The sequence below is a fragment of the Eurypyga helias genome, unplaced genomic scaffold, assembly GCF_000690775.1.
Source record: "Eurypyga helias isolate BGI_N326 unplaced genomic scaffold, ASM69077v1 scaffold38084, whole genome shotgun sequence".
NCBI classification, from domain to species: domain Eukaryota; kingdom Metazoa; phylum Chordata; class Aves; order Eurypygiformes; family Eurypygidae; genus Eurypyga; species Eurypyga helias.
In genome coordinates, this window is record NW_010245209.1 from 25746 (window position 1) to 45035 (window position 19290).

General features: G+C 49.6%; 1 protein-coding gene across 1 annotated transcript in view; it reads right to left on the minus strand.

The window, feature by feature from the left end:
* Positions 1-19290, minus strand: part of LOC104508385 (coiled-coil domain-containing protein 85C-like) — a gene marked incomplete at its 5' end in the record, with an annotated part of 43106 nt that overhangs the window by 3071 nt on the left and 20745 nt on the right. Inside the window, one exon of the mRNA XM_010149987.1 lies at positions 6568-6663. Within this exon, the coding sequence (XP_010148289.1) occupies positions 6568-6663 (96 nt within the window). The remainder of the gene's footprint in view (positions 1-6567; positions 6664-19290) is intronic.

Sequence of the window (19290 nt, forward strand, 5' to 3'; positions counted from 1 at the left end):
CCGTGGTGAATCTGGGTCACCCTCTCCTCGTGCCACAGACGCCCTCTGAAGATAATCACCTCGACTCCCCGAGCTTTACTTTAATCTCCATCAGCACCGTTCCCACCCACAGCGCATGCCCCTTACAGGGTAAGGGAATCAGTGGCCATCCGCCGGGGCTGGCACACGCGCGCACCCCCTGCACACCCAGCCAGGCCTGCAGCCACGGCTACAGCCTAACACCTCGGCTGCTGCAAACGCTGATGGATACAGGCCATAGCCACAAGCAGCTCCGTCCTGCTGCCTGTCCTCTCATGCCTGGCTACAGGCAGCGGGCCCAGGTACATGCCTGCAGCACCCTGCCCGCAGGAGCCTCTGGAGGAGTGAGGCATCGCCTCTCCTTTCCCTTCTGCTCATGACTACAGGGCTTTTTCCATGATATTAACAGGAGGAATGCACTGCAAAAAAAAGGAGACATGGCTGCAAAAGCATAGGAATAGCTTGAAAGAGGAAGGGGGGAAGGATGTGAGATTCTCCAAGGAGGCTCTGCTCTGCATCTTGGAGAGCATCTCCAGCAGGCTCCTGGATATGGGAAGGGCCGGGTTTCCTTGCGGAAACAGAAAAGGTACAGCTCCAGCACTGACACCCCAGACCTGACACATCCAGTGCTCATGTTCGTGGGCCCCCTGGATGCCCTGTGGCTAGGCCAAACTTGCAGATTTGCCTTGGGAAGACAAGTAAATGCTCTGTGAAAGCAGCTCAGGACGCTGCAAAAAATAGCGGAAACAACCTGCCTCTGACTTATTTTCATAGAATTCAGGTTGACAATGCTTGTAAATGGAAAAAGTCTTACTTTTAATGTCTCTTTTAAATAGGACTCGGAGACATGTTTCCTAAGCGCTGATCCCCAGGCCACACGTGGCTGGTTAGACGTAGCACGTGGTTGCTGTGTCCCACACGCGCTGCCCACACCCCGCACCTCTGTAGCAGCTGGGAGCCAGCCCTGGCCCCCCAGGTCCCTCCTGGGGCACGCATTGTCCTGCCACCCCCGCAGAGCACCTCCAGGGAGGCACTGCCCGGCTGCGGCCGGCTGGTCCCTCCATCCGCGAGTGAGGCTGCCTGGGGCTAAAGGCAGCCTCCGCTTCCCGCGGGAAACACACACTGACCCACAGACACACCCCAGCGCGCCCATGGGCGCTCAGACAGCTCCTCCGGACGGGCTTGTTGCACAAGCCGGGATTTTACCTCTGCCTCTGCGCTGTTCTTCGTACCCCGCCCAGGGCTTTGCCACTGATGAGCGAGGTGGTCAGCTCAGTGTGCAGGGGCAAAGCTCCCGGCATCACTCAACACCACCAAACGGCACGCGGTCTTACTCCCCAGGGTACATCCACGCATACAGAAAGCTGTACACCAGGTGTACGTGTGCACGTAACTATTCCTACACCTCCTCGGGAAGTAGGCGGCTAGATGCAGCGCAAGGATGGGTTTCACCTTTTGCTGAGGTATACAGTGCTGGCTGCTCCATGAAATGGGATACCAGGGTAGATTATCCCCGGGTCTGCCTCGGCATTACAATCCTGCTGTACTCGACTGCGTTCCGGACGAAAATAGGTCATTCTCCTAGGGCCCTTAACCTACTTCTAAAACGCATCAGCTAGTTTAACCAACATAGCTGGGACCAGTCTTTGCACAAATAAGAATTATCCACATCCTTTCCGAGAGGAGAGGAAGGGCAAGAGAGATGCAAAAAGCATGTACATGCTGACAAAGAGAGCATCTATTTTTGGCTAAAGAGAAGGGAATTAATTATTGATCCAGCTGGACTCGCCCATCGAAATCGCTCATCTGGAGTCAGTGTGCCTGCGACGGCCGGCTGCGAAGGCAGCAGCCTGCAGGATCACATCCCTGTGCGGAGCACCCGCCTGGCAGCTACACACTGGCTCTGTCCACAGGGCAAGTGTCAAGGACAACCGTGGTGTAGCTTAGTTAAAGATCACATCAGCTCCAGCCTCTGCTTCCGCCAGCCATCCATCTTGCAGGCACAAGAGTCCCAGTGGACAGAAATAAACCATTTTTCTACAACTAGCACTTCAGCTAAAACAGCATTCCCTAATCCAGGAGGTGTGGTTGGGTGGCACAGCCCACTTCTTTCAGTGGAAATGTCCTTTAATGGCGTAAACCAGGCAGCTGGAGCTGCAAGCTGATCAGATGGAAGTCATGGTTGTACTTCATCTCTGAATGACTTTAGCCTGGAAACCATCCTGGTCCCCTGACCTACCCCCCGTATGGGTAGGCACTTTGTAAAGATGTGTTAGCATCTTGGGTATGGGAAAAAGGGATGCGGGGGGGATAAAACTCAGCAGCCTATCCTGGAAAAGCATGCTGGAAAAAATACACTCTGAAGACTGAAATCACCTCTAGAAGAAACAGGAAGGTCTCTTAGTGCTGACCCAGCCCCAGCCATTCCCAGATCCTGCCAGGCGCCGCCTCAGCTGTTTAGAAGGACCAGGTTAATGTTCCTCCAATTACACCACTGGGGACTATGGATGTGCCTTCACGTAAATTGTCTATGGCTCAGCTGAAGTTCAAGGACTGTGGATTCAGTGTGGATCTAAGAAACTGCGGTATATCCTCCTGCGATTTCTGCCTACAGGAGCCTACAGAAAACAGACAAGACTCAAAGCGGCTCACGCCGTCCCCTCCTTTTTGCTCTTCATCCAGCTGCTCTGACAGCACTTGTCCCTTTGCGGACACAGCAGCGCCTGTGATCTCCCTGGGTGAAACGCCAGCGGCGAGGGCAACCTGCTCCGCTCGGGCATGGGGCAATTCCCTGTGCAGGGGCATGGGGCTGGACCGGTAATGCTGCTCTTCGGCCCGGGGACACCACCTCCTGAAGACAACCTGCACCTCGCTCTCGAGGAGCACGCTGCCTCCTCTGGCTTTCTCCCTGCCAACACGTAAACCGTGAGGAACACCTGAGTATATTTAGTTCTCCCTCGTGACTGCACTGATGTCTGTGACCAAGGCAGTGTCACCTCACAGTCACCCGCTCCCTCACATCCACCTCTCTTCTGACTTGCTGCACTCGCCCCACATGACCATGCAATACATATTTAAAAAACAAACAAAAATAGCCCACCAAAGAGTCCAGATGACGACAGTAAAGCTTTGGAAGGAGAGTTGAAAGTTGAGGTAAGCGTTTCTGTACCAGAAAGCACTCAGACTGAGGGACGCTTTCCGAAGTGTGCAAGCCTCACTGATTTTATTGATTTATAAGTCATCTAGACAAAGCACTGGGGAACATGGCATCCTGCTTCAGGAAGGGAACAGGCTATATGCCCTGCTAGGGCTTTTCCCTACTTTTGGCAGGGTCAAATCCTGCCTTACCCAAGATCAGTGGGAGTGATTAATCACCTGTTCCATGGCTCTGTGCACATGGAAGAGGTCCAGGCCACTGCTGCTACCAGGGAGTTGGGTTATAGGCTAAACATCGTTCTCTTACGTTTGTCTCCTTCTCACCTCCCCACGTCTTTAGCAGATTTGCTCAATTCCTAAGAAAAGTGCTTTGATGTTCAGTGAGCTGTAGCATATGTACCTTTTATTCTTGTTAGCAAAAACAGCTGTTAAGAGTGCCAACCTGTCATCTTGCTCTGTATTTAGTAAGGCGCAAATAAACAAGAACTATTTCAGAAGCAAAAATAGAGAAAACCCCTAAACGTGCTCAAGGAAGAACTTATTTATGCTAAATGGCAGCGACATTTCAGCCACGTCGCTAGCGTTCAGCTGCCAGAAAAACCCTGGAGACCCATCCATGTGATGGGTGCAGATGGAGGCAATCCAGAAGCCCTGCAGATCCATGCAGAGTGCACAGTGACCTGTGCTTGAGCACAGAGCCCCAGGCCTGTTCCGGACTGACTTCCATGCAAGCATCCCGCAAGACAGGCGAAGCCAACTTTCATCTCCCCTTGCCTTTCCTCGTGGTAAGGAGCTAGCCTGCTACAGCCATAAGGATTTCTTTACACAACCAAGAAGGGCTTGGTCCGATGTGGTATAGCCCAAGCGTAAAGTCTCGTTTGCAGGCTACCGCCCCCTCCTCAAGGGGTCATGAGCTGTATCACAGGTGGTGAGGGCCTCAGCTGGTAGCTGCATCCAGTATTCCACATGCAGGGCCTGGCACTGGAAGAGCTGCCATTCTGCAGGGTGCAGATAAGACCTGCTCCATATGCTACAGCATGCTGCAGCCAAAACACGCTATCTTCTGCCCAGTTTAAGATCTGCGGCTGGAGACCAACAGCCACAATTTCACTGTGCTACCAGAAGGGAGGAGGGGAGATTGAGACCATGACCAGTTTCCTCAGTCTTTTCAATTCCCAGCTGATCTTTGGAAATGGGCCACAGGATGGAAAAATAAACACCTTCTTAGCCCTCCTTGCCCCACTGACCTACAGGAGAATTTCCTCCTCACTTCAAATATGAGAATATATTTACCCCTGAGTATGTGTAGCAAGACACATCACGCAAGACCTTTTATGCCCCGTGAGATGTGACTGCTATGGCACCTGCTTCCTGACCTCAGCTGTGGCACTTTCCAGGGTTTTGGAGACAGACAAACGTACCCCACCAGCCAAATAATGAAATTGCAGAGGAGAATTTCTTCCAGTTCTTCCTAGTGATCAACAAAGCTCTGAAGTAGAGAATTAATAATAATACTACTACGTGCAAACAACCAGTCATCCAGCTCCCTTTCAACTCCTTTATATGCATCGTTGCGCCAGACCTCCCAAACTTAATTTCCAGTTTCCAAGAATCTTCCTCATTAATTTTTCAATCCTTTCCATAAGCTTATCAGACTGCATCTTAAAAGCATTTATGTTTCTTGCCCTTACTAAGAAATTCAGTCCCGCAACCCCTAAAGCAAATAGAAACCTAATTTCTCCCCAGAATGTGTTCATAATCAATTTATAACTATTTGATCTTGTAACTTAAAAACATTATCAACTCAGCTTAATGCTGTCCCTCAGCACCACCTCACCAAATGCAATGAAGAACAGGAGCAGAAAGAACCCCACAGTTTGGGAAGAAAAAGCCAACAGCCTGGACTGCATGAGGGCTTGGATGATTAAATGCAAGTGAAACAAGGTTTTAGTACAAAGTGTCAGGACAAAAAAAAGGCATCGCATGAGCCTGCAACATTCTGAGTTGTTGTGCTCCATCTACCTTCTGACAGCACAGAACCATTCGCAAATAGCAAAGAAAGATTTGCCTGGAAAACACAGGACAAATATGTGGGTGACTGAACTGCCACTTGTGTGGTCAGGGCTCCTTTGGGAACTAGTGAAAACTCCACTAAAGGTATTTTTTAATCCTTGACAGTGCTGGACACCCTTCTCTTAAGATCCAATGAGAGTTATACAATCTGGGTGTATAAAGCCCCAAGTAAGCTGAAAAATCAAGATTTTCAGCTTGAAAGATTTTTACAATTTAAATTCAAATTTGATCTAAATCAAACCAAACTTGTTTCTCCTTTCAGAACTCCTCACACATCATAAATGCCTAGGTGAACTACCTGAGAAATAGTCACGGTCCCACGATCTTGCAGCTGCCCAGTGGAAAACCTTAAAAACTAGAAAATGTACGGAACCTGTAGACCAAATCTACGAGCAACATCTGTGCCATTTATTTAGCTGTCAGACGTGGGAAGGTACAAAGCAAACAGCTTTGTAAGCACCAGTCTCCAGGTCTAGGACAGTCTAAGCTAGTGCTGATGACACTGCTGGACTTTTTTTTTCCAGCTATGACCATGGGGATCTGAGCCCACCCAGGAATCCTCCTTTGATTTGATGAAACCTTTTTAACGCTGTACAAATTTTTTTTCAGCTTCAACAAATCCAAATTTATAAATCAGTATATTCCAGCCAGAGCCTAACTTAGAGACCTTCCAGACATCCCTATAGCACCACAGAAAAGATTTGTGCTTCTGTGTCCCTTAGATACTCTGAAGGAACTTTGCTTAACTAGTTAAATGTAACACCAGGGTATGACATTTTTCCTGCTAGTGGATGGTCACCGGGGCCTGAGAAGTGCTGAGTAATCACAGTGCAAGTTTCCTCCTTTAGCTCAGCTAGCAGTACGATACCATGGTTTGCTGTGTATTTACAAAAATAAAGTCTTTCTCCTTTGAAGGCTGCTGCAGGATTTTCAATAACAAAATACATGTAGGAACTGCAGGTTTTGTGTCCCTTTTAAAAACAGCTTTTCGGTCACTGCCATCACCCCAGAGACCCAGAGTTTGTGCAGAATGATGAACAGAAAAAGGGTAACCAACACCTTCAGCATCAGCACTTTTTGTTGGAGGTTTCCCACCCCCAAAAAGTCATGCAGGATCTTGCTGAACTTCGCAGCTGTTTGCAGCAATGATTATTCATTGTGATACAGGCGCTGGTTACCAATAATCTGCCCAAATACTAACTTTCTATTTCTAGTTGTTGTGTTCCCACGAGAAGAGCAAACCTACAGTTCTGCCACTTTGGTGTTTGTTGCACCACACCACACTGCACCACACCGCACGGCCGTGTGCGGCATCCTTACCTTCATAGCATGCACTACAGCCTCTGGTTTCTGGCCAACGGGGACATATCCTGCTGCAGGAGAAGATGCAAGATCAGATGTCATGCGCGCTGGTCCCTGTTGAAACAAGAGAAGATATCTTTCAATTCCTTTTGGGTGATTTAAGCAAGGAGGAAGATAATATCCACAAACTTTGAGCCCTAGCTTCTCTCAAATTCAACCCCTTTTGGCCGCCAAAGACCAAATACACCACCACCCCTTCCTGACAAGTCACTTGATTTAATGCCGTTTAAGCCTACCATTGCTCAGTCTAGATGTACTCAGGCAGGAGATCACCCTGCTTTAAAGCTAAATTGTTTCATGAAATATGCTTTGCTCACTTAGGATAGCTCTGTACAAGGACAAGGTCAAATGGTTCCCATCCTTCTAGCCAAGGGAGCAATGCAAACAAGATGATTTTCCAGCATAAAGCGGTCATTTCTAAGAAGCTGCATTCACGAAAGAAACAGTTGGCATAACTTCATTGCTTGTCTGGTAACATTTTCACATAGACATCAAGTACCAATCTTCAGCTACAGAGAAAATTGTGAAGGCAACCTTAAAACAAGCAGATGTCCAACCTAATGTTGGCTGGGTTTGTTTCCAAAATGCTGGCCACGAAGGATCCCATTGGGAAAGATGCCGAAATTACACTTTACAAAAGATTTCTACTGTCCAAACAGCCTTGTAAGCACTTTTCATAGCATTTTCCTTTTTTAAAGGCATCCGACTTGGATTATGAGAGACACAATATCTTTATTCAGTGAGATGCACCCTGCCTGTCCCTAATATTTTTGCATTGCTTTGTAGCAGTGGGAGAAATCAACAATGAAATCATTGACCAAACTCATATTTAGTCTTCACATCCTTTAGGAAATGCAAAGAATGATTATACTGGGGGCTTCTGCAAGCAAATTAGGATGGCAGAGCGGCATGTAGCACCGTCATGGGAATGCTTTCACATACAACACATGAGGCACTCCATTCTCATCTTTTCCACGTCTGAAAACACAGCATGTTTTGTGCTCCGTCTCATCACTTTGCCTTCTACGCCAAGGACAGCAAACTAGTCGTGCCAGAAAGGAGAACCCACAGAGGGGCACTTTGCCACCTCTCCTTCTTCCAAATGTTTGAAGTTGTGGGGGACTTTTTACTAATAAATTGTTCGTGTGCATACATTAAAGAAGAAGAGGGGCCAATCCATTAGGTTATAGGCAAACAGCATGAAAGGCATGGAGCTCTCTGCACTTAACATGTCACGACAACCAACTCGTGATAATGACCTCCATGAACTGAGCTGCTGGTGATACAGAAACTTCCTTCTGAGAGGCAGGCATCTCAGTAAAAGGAAAAACAGACTTAATAACTCCACAGTAATTCTCCCAGGAGGTAGATCCAGAGAATCATAGAATCTTTTAGGTTGGAAAAGACCTTTAATATCATCAAGTCCAACCATTAACCTAACAATGCTAATACCGTCACTAAACCACGTCCCTGAGCACCTCATCCACACATCTTTTAAATCCCTCCAGGAATGGTGACTCAACCACCTTCCTAGGCAGCCCGTTCCAACAACCCGTTGAAGAAATTTTTCCTAATATCCAATCTTAACCTCTTCTGGCGCAACTTGAGGCCATTTCCTCTCATCCTATTACTGGTCACTTGGGAGAAGAGACCAACCCCCACCTCTCTGCACCCTCCTTTCAGGGAGCTGTAGAGAGCGATCAGGTCTCCCCTGAGCCTCCTCTTCTCCAGGCTGAACACCCCCAGCTCCCTCAGCCCCTCCTCACAGGACTTGTGCTCCAGACCCTTCCCCAGCTCTGTTGCTCTTCCCTGGACACTCTCCAGCCCCTCCACGTCTGTCTTGCAGTGAGGAGCCCAAAACTGAACACAGGATTCGAGGTGTGGCCTCACCAGTGCCCACTACAGGGGGACAATGCCTGCCCTGGTCCTGCTGGCCACACTGTTCCTGATGCAGGCCAGGATGCCACTGGCCTTCTTGGCCACCCGGGCACACTGCCAGCTCATGTTCAGCAACTGTTACTGTCGACCAACACCCCCAGGTCCTTTTCTGCCAGGCAGCTTCCCAGCCACTCGTCCCCAAGGCTGTAGCATCGCAGGGGGTTGTTGTGACCCAAAGGCAGGACCCAGCGCTTGGCCTTGTTGAGCCTCATACAGTTGGCCTCGACCCATCAATCCAGTCTGTCCAGGTCCTTCTGCAGAGCCCTCCTACTCTCAGGCAGATTAACACTCCAGCCCAACTTGGTGTCATCTGCAAACTCACTGAGGGTGCACTCAATCCCCTCGTCCAGGTCATTGGTAAAGGTATTAAAGAGAACTGGCACCAGTATCGAGCCCTGGGGAGCACCACTTGTGACCGGCTGCCAACTGGATTTAACTCCATTCACCACAACTCTTTGGACCTGGCCATCCAGCTGGTTTTTTACCCAGCAGAGAGTACACCCATCCAAGCCATGAGATTTAACAGACTGAAGCACAGAGACCAAGAGACACTCAGGCTGGGCATGGTTCTGGACCTGCTGGCAGAGGGTTACAGCTCGCTGGAGCTGTGGCCACCTGGGGACATGTCCTCAGCCATCTCATCCATAACGGCACAGACAAAAGGCGGAGGGTGGGGAGGCAGCACCAGGAGCTGGGTCTAGTCAGTCTACAGCTGCAACTTAAGACTGCAAAATGGGTTACAAATTTCTCACAAGGCTAGTAAATGCAATTTAGTCCTCCAGAATCAGCCTCCCACAGAGGTCAAAAACACCAATACATGCATAATTCCTCTGGCTTCAGCATGAAAGCTGCCTTCTTTCCATAAGTGACCAAGATCATGACAACCAAAAGCAGAATACTCAAGAATCTGTGGCCATCAACCACACTTGATACAGATCTTCCCCCATGGCCCTCTTTAAAAGTAACACAGGAAATACAAAGCAAAGGTCTAACATCCAGTATTTCTTCTAAGTTGAGAGTAATCTGACAAACTAAATGGAATTCTGCTGGATCCTGCTGCTGACAACATTTTAAGTACAGTTTTCTGACCAAACTAGAGCAGATCATGAGGCCTCCTGTATGACAGGCAGCAGCCTCTCCTCACAGAACTGAAGTCACTAATGAGCTACAAAGCGTTTCCATGATTGTAATCACTCTCAAAATTGTTACAGAATACAAATGAAACTAGAATGATCAGAGAGAAATGTTTCCTAAAGTGCTTGATCATACTTAACCGATCACCATACTGACAAGATAAAAGCAATCCTGGAAGCATGGTGATGCACCGGATATATCGTATCACCCAAAAAAACATTCAAAGGGTCACCTTCCTTCTTGAATGAGTGAGTGAAACTCAGCAAGGGCAATCAGCTGAGCTCCACCTGAATGCAGGTGGAGAGTTTGACTGCGAAGAGAAAGATAATGTTAAAGAATCAGGGGACGCAGCAAAGGAGGTAGACCCAAAACTTGGTATTGGGGTCTCAGTAAGAGATGACTTCATTTCTAGAAGAGGCATGGTCCTTGATCCTTAGCTTGGAAGCCAAAACCCCCAGCCAACTAAACAGATGTCTAAATTGCTGAGTGCAACCATCAGCAAAGGCGAGTGCAGCAAACCACCACGCTGCTGGCCTGCTATGCCCCAAACCACAGAGACCTCCCCACCACGTGAAACTGCTACTACAAAAGGCCAAGCATTAGCACGTGAAGAAAGTGGGAGAGCAAGCAGGATCCCCACCAACATCCCTGCTCTTTGCAACTGTAGGGTGCAACAAGTGAAGGTACCCACATTGCTAAGGATGGCTTAATGTTTACCATTACACTTAGTGCTTTTGGTACAGCTGCACCCTTACTAAAGGCTCTTTCCAGGCACACAAAGAGTCAGAGTTTTATAAAGGGGGGTAGGTGCTTCATTCCCACCGATTTCAGTGTGGTTCACAAACAAACAAACGCTTCAGCCTAACTCCTATCAGCTTCCTGCACGGAAGCATACATAAAGGAGGCCAGAAAAGAGGGGACTGTAGTCAGCAAAGGAAAGAAATGACAACATATCCACCAGGATGCATGGCCAGCCGTTGGAGGATGGAGGAGAGGAAAATGGGCAGAGTTCACCTATAGTGTTAGCCGAAGGGGAGGAAATGGAAGGAATTGGAGATAAGGTCAAGGTTGCCGGACTGGAAAGCTGCCAACAGTGGGAGAGGGGGGAAGGAATGGGAAGAAAGAGGAGAATGGAGGATGTACATTTTACCCAGCAGGAAACCAGTTGAGATGAAATGCAGGGGAGGGGGAAACTAGAGATAGGAGATTGGAAGAAGGGCAGGAGGGCAGGCGGGAGGGGGAATCTCAGGAAGTCAGCGTTAAGATAGTAGCTAAAATCACACGGTTGGAGTAGATTCCTCATGCCTAAAATAGATGCATTTGGAAACTGTGAGTAAGCATTACCACAGCTGCACCCCAGCACTGTAACTCAGCTACTCTGAGGACCTCCATCACTACAGAAACCCATTCCCCTTCCTGCTCCCTATAGCTGACATTTTCACAGCCATGGGAACACGACTGACTCACTGCTGGACAATAATAGCAAGGGTAATCTGGTTACATCCTAAGAAGCAGGAATTGTGTACATAGGCAAAAATCAGTATGGTGTGTTTTGGGCACGCATCACTCTCAATTTCCTCTCCCTGGTTTTGTCCATCCCTGTACTGGACGGACATCTGGCTTTTCCACTTGATAGGTTCTCATAGTGTTTGGTAGCTCAGAGATGGTTCACTCTTCATCCTCAGACATGTGGCTGGGGTGTCACATAATTATATAAATGAATGGTGGTAAAAGACAGCTCAAAAGTTACCAGAAAGGATGACATTATAGTCATAATGAAGCTGTTGAGAAATACCATCTTAATTGTTTTTCTAGTTTACTTCTGCTGAGGCTAAACTTCAGGAGAATGAGAAAAGCTGAGTCACTTGAACATGCAAAGTTTCTTATTCTCTTTGTCCCCAACTAGCTTTGGAGTTGCTCGAGGTGTACTGCAGTAGAGACAAGACTGGAAGTTAGCTTGTTTAATTCATCACTTATACAAGGAATTTGTAATTCATAAAGAAAACAACTGTACATCTATATTGTGGTGTCAAATGGTCACCTGGGTAGAGTTACATCACACAATGCTTTCTGTTTCATCCACAGCCACAGGTACACTGCCAGAAGAAATTGCTGCCCAGCGATGCAATTACCAGTCTAATTAAAAGAGGGGGGAGGTGGTCTCCATGTTACCTATCGGATGCATTGGAGTTCCTGAGTGCTTGGAGGAAGCACTTGATCTTCCCTATGCAGGGTTTGTTGACCCCTGCACCTCTGAGACCCAGAGATCCTTCCCACGATATGTCTTTAGAAGCAGAAGTCCCAGGGAATCAAAGGCTGTGGAGCTGTGTGTGACCCATTTGATGCTTCCTAGCTAAGCTGGTGCTTTTGCTGCTCTGTGAACCACTGTGGCAGTTCAGAGCATTTGAGACCACTGTAGCATAGATCTCCAATGAGTTCAGCCCCGGAAAGAACAGCCCCGTCTCTGCTGCTGGGATGGCTCTGGGACCGCAGTGCCCCGAGATGCTCCTAGTGAGGCTCTTCAGCATCCCTTGTGGGAGGCAAGTGCCAAGTATCCACGTACCCAGCCCTTTCCCAGTGGGGAAACCACAAAAGCTATTCCTCTGCTGCCTCTGTGCAGACAGCATTGCTGAAGCATCACTGAACACGTTTCCCTTTCAGCCTTCGCCTGCTCCTCCATTTCAAGCAGATCAGCGCTGGATATTTGCTGGTGCCTGTGATGGGACCAACGCACTTCTCCGAGCTTACTGTTCCCATGTAGCATCAGCCCCCTCCCCAGCCCATCAGCCCCACACTGCGCGTGCCCAAATGCCAGATCCACCAGAAAAGCCCAGTTCTGGTGAGGATCCTCCCTGAAACCTCTCACTGGAGTCTGCAGGGCTTCAGTTCAATCTCCAACAGTGAGGGGAGTCACACTTCAGCTGTCTCATTAACAGACCAAGAAAAGAGAGGAACTCTGCCGTCTCTCCTGCCAGAGTATACTTGAAGCAATATGCTACACACATGGGCTAAATCCCCCAGTTTTCTATTGCTAAGAATGATCTTGACCTAGGGACAGCCTCAAATCCAAAGCAGAAAATAAACCAAATCAAACTAACCCCATCCCTAGCCCAGACCCCAAAGGTGATCAGCAAAGCAACAGCCCTGATGTACAAAAGAAAATCCAAAGACCACAAATACTGCCAATGATCCTTTTAATCTGACACCAGAAATGAAGAGCAGAAGCCCCAGCTTGCAGCTTCTGGAGAACATCTGCTGTTCTGTGTCAAGCCACGATGGCACTGCCAGTGTCTAAGACCAAGTTGCTTAATGACTCCTTGGCTCTATCCGGTTGCATGGGATGTGGTCCAGCACAGATGCTGACAATCATTGGTGTCGACACTCCATTCCTACCTATTTGGAGGAAAAAATTTAATAGGACTCTCTGTAATAGGGCATACTGGGAACTCCTGATAATGACACACCTCCACAAAGGCAAAATAAGGCTTAAAACACGAACATTTCTTAATAACAGTGGGAATGCTTTGGAACCCAAGAAGAAAAGAGCCTAACTGGGGATGACAGGTGTCTGCTCTTTTAGAGGTTTTGGGTTGGAAATCTCAAAAAGGAACAAAGAAATTGTGATAAACAATTTATCCTTGATTCCTCCAGGGATCTGAAAAGACATGAGACCTTGGTCCTGCCATCAGTTTCCAATCTTTTTTTGCTCAATTATATTCTGTCTTTTAATGACATCCTTTCCTACCTCAGCTCCGAGAGAGCTATTCCTGATCTGCAGAAAGACTGCAAGAGACTAAGTTTCAAAACCCAGAGGAGAACATCGTGCTGATTTTACTTCACCTAATAGTCACAGCCCAGGCACAGATGATGCTTCAGACCAACGCGAAGCGTGCAAGCAAGCGTTAATGCTTCTGAACCTCACATCTCCTTGCTTTCTATTCATTTTTGTCTACCATTTCAAAATCCAAGCAGACATTTAGGATTCAAACCCGATTAAATAAACCACACTTTTGTAATGGCATACCTCAGACAACACTAAAGCTAAATGGAGCTATATCAGACACTGTGAAATTTGTATTGCTGAGACGGAACAAGGAAAATCACATTACAGACAGGCACTGCCAGACAACTCACAATAAAATTCCCAGGCACGTCTATTTATCTCACAGTGGTTTTGTTTGCAGCCTGCTTACCCAGGTTTGAATTATGCTTGGGTCCTTCCTTAGCACCCATCCCCATCCAGGTGTTTTTATATAAATAAAGGTGCTGACACAGCTCTGTAAATTAGGAACTGGTGAGGGACAAGCAGGAGGCACACGGGAATTGCGTGGTAGAGCTGTGCAGTAACACAGAAAGGTGCCATGTCTGACGGCAAACCCCAGCCCCGGCGTGCCGGCCCAGCATATTTTGGTTTTGTGGATGGCACTTGTGACTACAGAGTTCAGAAAGTGCCTGGTGCAGCTCCAGCTGGAGACAGTGCTGGGGGGGGCAGATGGGGAAAACCAGCAGCAAAACCAAGGACCAAGAGCACGGGGCCACTCTGGCATGGGAGTAGCATCCCCGGACCCTCGCAGGGAATGCACCAAAGCCCCCAAGCACGGTGTCCCCATCAGAAACGTACCATAGGCAGCACCGAGGGCAAGCACCGGGCTCACACAGGCAGACGGTCCATTCAGAAAGAAAAACCCCCTTTCACTCGGAGATGAGTGGCATCCCAGGACACCACACTCAAGAAAATATCTCCCATTACCACCAGCCTGAGAAATTCCCACAAAGGCAGATCGGACTCCCTCATCGTTTTGCAGCCCAGGCCACGCTTCCCGTCCTCCGCTGCCTTGCAGCCCCAGGGGGGTTACTGGCAGAAACAAAGCGACGGTGCCGCGCGGCACTGGAGCGTGACATGACTCTGGGCGGACATTCCACCCTCCCTTCCTTGGAAGCCCCTTCTCTCCCTGCTGCATCTTCTTATGCCCGTGGCAGCTCTCTCTGCCTTTGCCATCGCAAGTGGTGCTCCTGAAGAGGTCCGGCTCCTCTCACGGCCCTGGAGGGACATGCTACCTGAAGGCAACCCGGCAGCATCCCAGAGCTCCTCACTGGATGCAAGATTTCCCAGAGGCACAAGTGACCGGCGACAGGTCCTCTGCAAACCACACTGTGCAAAGCGCAGCCTTTTTGCCAGACCTCTCGTGCCTGAGCATGGGACACCCTCGTCAGAGCCAGGGAGCACCAAGGTCCCTTATGTGTCCCGACTGCCTGGCAGATGATCCAAAGCGATGGTGACACTTGGATATTGTTATTCCGTGCCTGCTGTGCAGAAAACCTGCCAGCACCCAGCTCAAAAGAAACCACCCGCTCCTGCCTTGTGCACTTAAATGGCTGCATGGCCCTATGTTCCCCAAGTCACAGCGGGCTGCCTCGCAGCTGCGAGCACTTGACACCCTGCCACCAGGCACAGGAGCAGGAGCACGTGGGAGATCCGCAGGCAGACACTAGCTCCCCGGCACAACACGGGTCCCGGCCACCGGTGGGAGAGAGCGCAGGGGCCATCAGTACTCCGTATTAGCATCTTCCCTATCAAATCAAGGGACTTTATTGCAGACACTAATCTCCTTTGGCATTACTTAATTTGCTGCCTTTAATCATTGAGAACAGCTGGTCATGTAAACATTCAAATCCATGAATTAAGTGCTGGGTCCGCACAGGAGCCAGGCAGAGCCCGTCTGCACGGCTCAGCCACCACCACCTCCTGCCTCTTCACGGCCTCCTCTGCATTCATGGATATCTTTTTAAGTAACCAAAAGGGCTTACACGGCCCTTTCGATTCATAAAAAAACAATTTAACTGTTTCATTCCTTTCTGAGCATACACATCAAGGCCACATGACAAAAGAATAGCCCTTCTCCCTGGCAGGCATGACACAGCGCTGGCTGCACGGGCTGGGCTGGGGCACCAAAGGAAAGGGAGGATTTCAGGGACTGCCCCAGACAGCATAAACAAAGCCAGGACATTGTTTGCGACTGGATCTCACCTACAAGCAGGAAGGGTGTCTTTTCTTAGCACCACACTAGCACACTAGCAGCAGATCTCAGCACCAGCCCTGGGAAACTCCTCGGCTTGTGGAAGGCCGGTGAGCCAGCTTCCTCCGGCAGCGGAAAGGGGCAGATGAGCAGATGCTGTTAGGGTTGGTAACGGCACTGCGGAGCTGGACCGCCCGCACGCTGTCAAAGAACCCCACCGACAGCTTCAGCTGCCCCCCCAGACTGTGACATTACTACCAACAAGACACATTCAGAGCAGTTTTTCCCCGTAACTACCTGATACAAAGGAAGACACAGAAGTCTTACTGCTCTGGGCAGAGCCAGCCCACGCTCTACCGCTAAGTGCGCTAACTCTGACTGACTCACAGGGGCACTATCGGCGTAAGGATTTCGAGAGGTGCTCGTGCTTTCACTAAACGGACGTCAAGCACATTGATTTCAGAAAGAAACAGTGCGTATTTTTAAGACTTCCCTGATTTTGAAGAAAATCTGAATTGGGAGTGGCTTGGGTGAAAGCCTCTGGGTGGGTGGAGGATGCAGGAGGCGCAGGAGGGTACCTGCTCACATCTGTATTGCCCCTCCACGTTCCATTTCAGCCTGGCTGCCCTGGCTGTGGCTGGCAAGGCAGCCTCCTCCCAGGCCGGAGGCAGAGTGGGGGGCTACCATGCCCCTACCTCTCCGTTGACCCATTCCCAGCCCCACACAAACACACACGACAAGTGAGCATGAGACCCTGCAGCACATCCTCAAAGCAGATGAATTTTTCCCACCTCCTGTGGTTACCTGTAAGGACGGGTGATGGATACAGCCTGTCAGTGCCTCATCAAATCCCCAGACTTTGCCACCACCAAACTTTGTGCCGCTTGGCTGCAGTGGGGAAAAAAGCCACCCGCCACTCAGAGCCGCTGCACTAACTGTTCATGAAGGGTAGCTGCCTTCAAAAACAGATCAGCTTGTTCTCAGCTGCTGGTAATACACTTGGAAGCTTCACAATAGCTCTCCCTGAGCTGCAAATCCCAACAAACCTTTCATTTTACTTTTCCTTCCGCAGCCACTGTTGCCGCAGCAGCGAAACGGCTGCCTTGAATTTCTCCCTTTGTCTGCTCAATAGCATCCTGGTGGTGTCGGTGCTGCCTTCTGCCACACTCCCAGATCATTGCTTCCCCCTGCCTAAAAAGGGACTGTGGCCTTCACCACTGCCAGGGGAAGGCAAGAAACAGGCCTGGGGTTGTCCTCGAACCACACCGGCAGCACTCAGCTCAACTGACCAGCGTGGGGATGGGGCACGGGGATGGGAGAAGGTGGGGAACCATCGGTGTGCTGCACAGGGTGGGCTTGGTAGAGCGACTGAAGGGACTGAAGGCATTTGGAGAGGCTGTGATATGATGCTGAAGCTGCAAAGAGCAGTCCAGGGAATGCCAGAGACAGCCCAGGGAACCCCATGCCCGGGGGCTTAGCGCAGCACAAGCGAGGGGCTGGGGGCTCTGTGCTGGCGGTGGCAGGGTCGCTGCGCTGTGCAGGGACACCTTGGGGCCATGCTATGTTCCCCAGTGCTCCGGCTGACTCTGCAAGGGCATCAGTGCCCAGAGGACTCCCGTGGCTCTTCTGGGTGCACCTCCTGGGCACCACAGTGGGAACAGTGGTCCCTGGCCATTTCAAACTTAATTTTAAAGTCAGGTTGGTTTTAAGAAGCCGATCCAGTTCTCCTTCATGAGAGGAACAGATTTAGTCCCATGCGGGCTGAGGAAGGGACTAGCAGGCTTGCTCTGGGTCCCCCAGCTGAGACCTGAGACCAGTCTGGGGCCACAGCCATGTGTCCTGCCTACACCAGGCTGGTGCAGGGGCCTGGTCCTTCCTCTGCAGGGAGCTGAGGGAGGGATACCACGTCACCTTCTCGTTTTTCTTCTGCTTTAGCCCTTGCACTGAAGAGGATGGAGACCATCACCTTCCCAGCCAGAAGAAACAGACAGGACTGTCACTGTGCTACTACATGCCCTCAGATCACCTCCCCTCACCACCACTCTTGCAGGCTCAGGAGACAGCCAGTGTGTCAGCCAAGGACTCTCTTCTCATCCCTTCCCACCTTATCTAACAGCTTCTCTTTACACCTACAGACCAAAAACATTTGGGTTTGTTTTTATAATAGCGTTCATGCCATCTGGCAAAACGAAATACGTTTCTCAGGAGTATCTCTACAAGGCAGAGCTACGAAACACGGCTGGTTTTGACAGTGTGGTGGGAATCAAAGGAAGGAGCCAAAGAAGCCAGTGCTGCAGCCGGGCAGCCAGAGCCATCTCCCAGGCTTTGCATCCTGCACAAAACTGGCACTGGAGGAAAACGCCATGAGAGACAGTGCTGGGAAGCCAGGGACTCATCAGTCCTCTCAGTCGCGTGCTCTCCGCTACAAAACCACACTCGTCCTGCTTCTTTGTGTTTTCCTATGGACCTTGTTGGTTTTGGAGTAGGTTTAGAGAGGAAAATAGAATTGTGTCTTCCCAGTCTGGCCTGTAATCTAAACCAGACTCCTGAGAAATACAGCTTTGAATATCCTAATGGAAATCTCACTTTTCCCAGAGATACTTACTGTAGTCCCTAGGGACATATATAAAGGCTGGGCAATGGCACCATCATCACTGTCCTCTCAAAAGAGGGAGCTCTGCTCAGCCCTCGCAGAGTGTATCTGCAGGCCCTTTCCCTGGGGACTCCCATCTCCGGACACCAGGATGAGCACAGTTCCCTTCTTCCAGCCACCACCCACAGCACATGCAAACACGTCCTCCCGCACCCGGCTGAGCACCGCTGGGAGCTCCTGCTCCTCAGCGAGGAGTAACAGAAACTACCGCAGCACAAACTCGGTACAAAACTTAAGGCAGGTGAAGGTGATATTTTTTTTAAGATGAAACTTGATTTCTCTAACGTGTTACTCACACCTGCACGCCTACAAACTCCCACTCATGCATTCACCAAAGGGTAGATGTACATGTGGCGTGGTCAGGGTCACTGTGTGCGACACAGAGGACAAGTCCTAACGACGGCTCTGGCGTCTCTCTTCAAGCACTGGGTTTTGGACACATTTTTCACATGCTTTAGGAGTCAATGGTTATTACAGGCTGATCTTTATCTCAGCATCTTCCTTACTGACCCCCTATAAACCCTAGGAAAGCTGCTGCCTGTTGTCTTTCCCTCATTTTGGGCACCTTATCTAAGCCTTCCTCTTGGAACCACAGGAAGCAATGGCACATCACAATGTAACCTTGCTCCCGTTATCAGGGAACAGGTCTAGTGATGAGCCATCTGTGTTGCGGCCTTATCACAGCACAGACCTCCTGGTCCTGATGCAAACCACACATCCCTCAGTGTTTACTCATTTGTCTGCTGTCAGTTGTGTCTTTGGTCATCAGCACTGGCTATCCCCGCATCCCTTGCTCTCGCGTTCCTGATGGTGTTTTCACACGCGCTTTTCCATTCACGCTCCGTCCACACTGACCTTAATATTTCCATTACAAACCTCTACAGTTACTTCCACCAAAGGCAGGATTCCTAATGTAAGTCATATAAACACTGCTAGTAA